Source organism: Eurytemora carolleeae, unplaced genomic scaffold (genome assembly GCF_000591075.1).
Source record: "Eurytemora carolleeae unplaced genomic scaffold, Eaff_2.0 scaffold1116, whole genome shotgun sequence".
Lineage (NCBI taxonomy): Eukaryota > Metazoa > Arthropoda > Copepoda > Calanoida > Temoridae > Eurytemora > Eurytemora carolleeae.
In genome coordinates, this window is record NW_019397011.1 from 14,131 (window position 1) to 17,818 (window position 3,688).

General features: G+C 34.2%; 1 protein-coding gene across 1 annotated transcript in view; it reads left to right on the plus strand.

Moving 5' to 3' along the window:
• Positions 1–432: 432 nt before the first annotated feature.
• LOC111711096 (cholecystokinin receptor type A) overlaps positions 433–3,688 on the plus strand; it is a 16,639-nt gene continuing 13,383 nt past the window's right edge. The window contains exons 1-4 of the mRNA XM_023485348.1: positions 433–518; positions 776–878; positions 1,104–1,189; positions 3,369–3,502. Coding sequence (XP_023341116.1) covers positions 442–518; positions 776–878; positions 1,104–1,189; positions 3,369–3,502 — 400 coding nt within the window. The 5' untranslated portion in view covers positions 433–441. The remainder of the gene's footprint in view (positions 519–775; positions 879–1,103; positions 1,190–3,368; positions 3,503–3,688) is intronic.

Below are 3,688 nucleotides of genomic sequence, written 5' to 3' on the forward strand. Positions count from 1 at the left end.
CCAATATAAATTCTGCTAAGTAAAAATTGAGAATTATGGGTTAAAGGATTAGGAATATTCCTACTCGCGCTATTAAAAAAAATCCTGTCTCCTCAGGTCTAACTTTGATTAAAAAAGTAACATTATTTTTATTTTCTCTATTATTTCCTGCAGACTGTTAGAAGAATAGATTAATAACAACACTGATAGAACACTAGAAGTAGTTTTTTTTAAAGATTTAGGGATTTTTTCCGCGCAGGCAGGTCATTCTCTCTGTCTGTCTTGTAATTCAACGCTGTTGTACTCGGTGATGTATGTGGAGGAGAATTAGGAGGACTGCTTGATCCAGAACACTGTACATTGTTGTCTAGGATGTGTACTCGGTGATGTATGTGGAGGAGAATGAGGAGGATTGCTTGAACCAGAACACTGTACATTGTTGTCTAGGATGTGTACTCGGTGATGTATGTGGAGGAGAATGAGGAGGATTGCTTGAACCAGAACAACTCTATCGTCGTGTGGAAGTGTACAGAGGACACGTAAGCTTTACAATATTGTGTAATAATACACTTTCAGGGCGCTTCGTGCAATGATTCCAGTTTTCTTTGTATATTATAAAAAAATAACAATTTAATATTTCTCAGATTGTATTTTCAAATAATTGCACCTTTCATAACTGTACCTTTTGTAAAACATGTACTTATTTTGACGAGTCAGTCTATTTTTTGTGCATCAAATAATGATGAGAAGAGAGGTAGGGTAACTAACAAACTTATAAATACACATATTTATTCAGGAGTCCTGATGCTCCACCCATCATGGGTAGTTTTGTTGCTACTTATCAGATGTGCATGATCTTTCTGTTTCCGGCCATGCTCATGACAACATCCTACTACAGGGTTAGTATTATTCAATCAATCAATCAGCCAATCGATCAAGCAATCGACCAATCAATCAATTACAAATATCCATCAATAGCCCCATCTATCTATCTATCTATCTACCTATCTACCTATCTATATATCCATCTATCTATCTATCTATCTATCTATCTATCTATCTATCTATCTATCTATCTATCTATCTATCTATCTATCTATCTATCTATCTATCTATCTATCTAGGTTATGAAGACCCTATGGAGATCTACTCAGAATATGCCCTTCCTGACCAACACAAGTCAACCAACAGGAACGGAAACTCTCAGCTGGTAATAAACAAAAAATAATGAAAAAAAAAACAGATTTTATTTTCACATTTTTGACAAATGAAGATTAAATAAGACGATTTAAAAGTTTGTTTCACCTAAATCCCAATAAAATGATTCGTTTGACTTACTGTCCAATTTTTCAGTCTTTAGTCAGTAGGCAATATTCATGATGTACAACTTGCTCTGGCTGCCTAAAAGCCTGCCCGGTACTTTAATTTTCTATGTTGTTTGAGACACCCTGTACTCCATGATTGTAAGCAATATTCTGAAGGAGTTTATACATTTTGAAATATAAAACATGGCCACCGCGGGAAATATATTATATTTTTCCCTGAGTATGACTTTTGATAAAAATAACTACCGGAGGAAAACACCCTTGAGACAGAGCCATCTACATCAAAAGAAAACATCTTTAGGATTAAAGTTTAGTGTTTATATTATTTTATTCTTCTTATGCTATGGACACTGACCTAATGAAAACGTATCTAGTGATTTTTCGACCTGATAATGAAGAAGTTACAACGTAGTTAACAAAGCTAACTTACTGCAACCCTTCTACAATTAAAAAGAAATATAAATCGAGTTTAAAAGTTAATAAAACAACCAAACCAATATTGCCAATATTTGCTCACAGATACATAAACATAATTAGTTTGAAATCAATCCCACTAAACGACCGTTTTTTTACAATTGTTTTTTTTTAAAAAGATCGTTTTAAAAAAAATATTATCATTGATAAATATGTTAAAGATCGTTAACAAAGGGTTGTCGTTAACTATCGTTATTGAAGGGTCGTCGTTAACGATCGTTAACGAAACGACGAACTTTATGAAAACGATCGTTCAAAAAAAAGATCGTTTAAGAAAAAAAAATTGTCATTTATAAATATGCAACTTTATCGAATTTGGTCTTACATGCAGGTTATAGGGTTGTGGGAGAGCTAAAACTTCATGATTTTTTCTTTAAAATTACTAAATCATAAGTACCAATGCCCTTCAGGTCGGTTTCCTCTTTCCTCTTCTCTTCCTTAACGATCGTTAACAAAGGGTCGTTGTTAACATTTGTTAACAAAGTGTCGTCGTTAACAATCGTTAACAAAGGGTTGTCGTTAACGATTGTTAACAAAATACAATCGTTAACAAACGTTTTTAAAAAATAACTTTTTATAATTTTTAATAACGATCGTATAGAGGACGTGAGTCAGACTCTAATGAAAATGCATAAATAACTTCCAGTATATATATTTCTTATAACTTATTGCTAGAGGGTTCAGAACTAGAGTAAATATCGATATCACACGTGTAGATGTTTATCAGTACTATGCCCCGTATCTGTGCTATCTCATTCTGTTGAATCTTGTGGAACTTATTTAACGCGGCCAGGCATCGTCTTCCACAATCGTGTCGTTTTTCGTTTTACCGTCCACTTTTTCATAACAATTCAAACATAATTAAAACAATTAATTAAAACATAATTAAAATAATAACATCCCTACCTGTACCGGGTTATGATGCAGACAGAGCGGACAGAAGCCAGAATCACTAGAATTGTATCACGTGGATTTAACGGTTCTGTCAATATTCCAGAAAGCTGTGACTTTCGATCACAATTTGACCCATTAAACATAATATTTTAGCCTTTTGTCTTGGATACTTTTTTTGTCGGCATATGCATTTTGAATGAAAAAGTTTAGAGTAAACAAATCTGTAAGGTAAAAGATTGTTGAATTATAGACCAAAACACGTTTGATTTCAAATAGAAGAAACCAAATGCTGCTCACTCTAGTTAATCCGGTGTGGTATGGCTACCTTACCCTGTTCCAGTACCCATGACCTAGCACTGGCAAGATCCCTGTGAGAGAAAAGAACAATTAAAATCATTCATTTTCAAATAGAACATAATATTTTATCAGGTTTAACATGCTTCGTTTTGAATAGGGAATGTAACTCTTTAAATAAAAGGAACATTAAAGAATAACGACTGTCCTAAAAGTCAGGGTTACCACTTTAAGAGTAAATTTCTTGTTTCTAGATATAAATACATGATAAATAACGAGTGTATCAAAGTGAGGAGGTTAAGATGAAAAGGTCTTCTCTGGTTCCTGAATCTGATGCTTCTCTGATTTGTGGATTTTATAAACATTTTTACGGGATTTCATTCACTACAATATTTTATTTAGTCGAGCTCTAGCTGGTGGAAAAGGGTCTGGTCCTCCAGCAACTAGTCAACGTGGAATCCTGAAATCATCTCAGTCCAGCTCAAAGCACAGAACCTCGCATAGACCAGAACCTAACCAACCCTATAACTGTGACGGTGAGTCAGGGGCGGATATAAGGATTCTGTAGGGGGGGGTAAAAATTTTTAATTTGGCGCGCGAAGCGCGCCGAAATTTTTTTTACCCCCCCCTAGAAATTTTTTTACCCCCCCCTAGAAAAATATCATGATGTATATCAAATTATTGGTTTTAATTGGGGTTGATTTGTCCATCTTGAAGAAAAA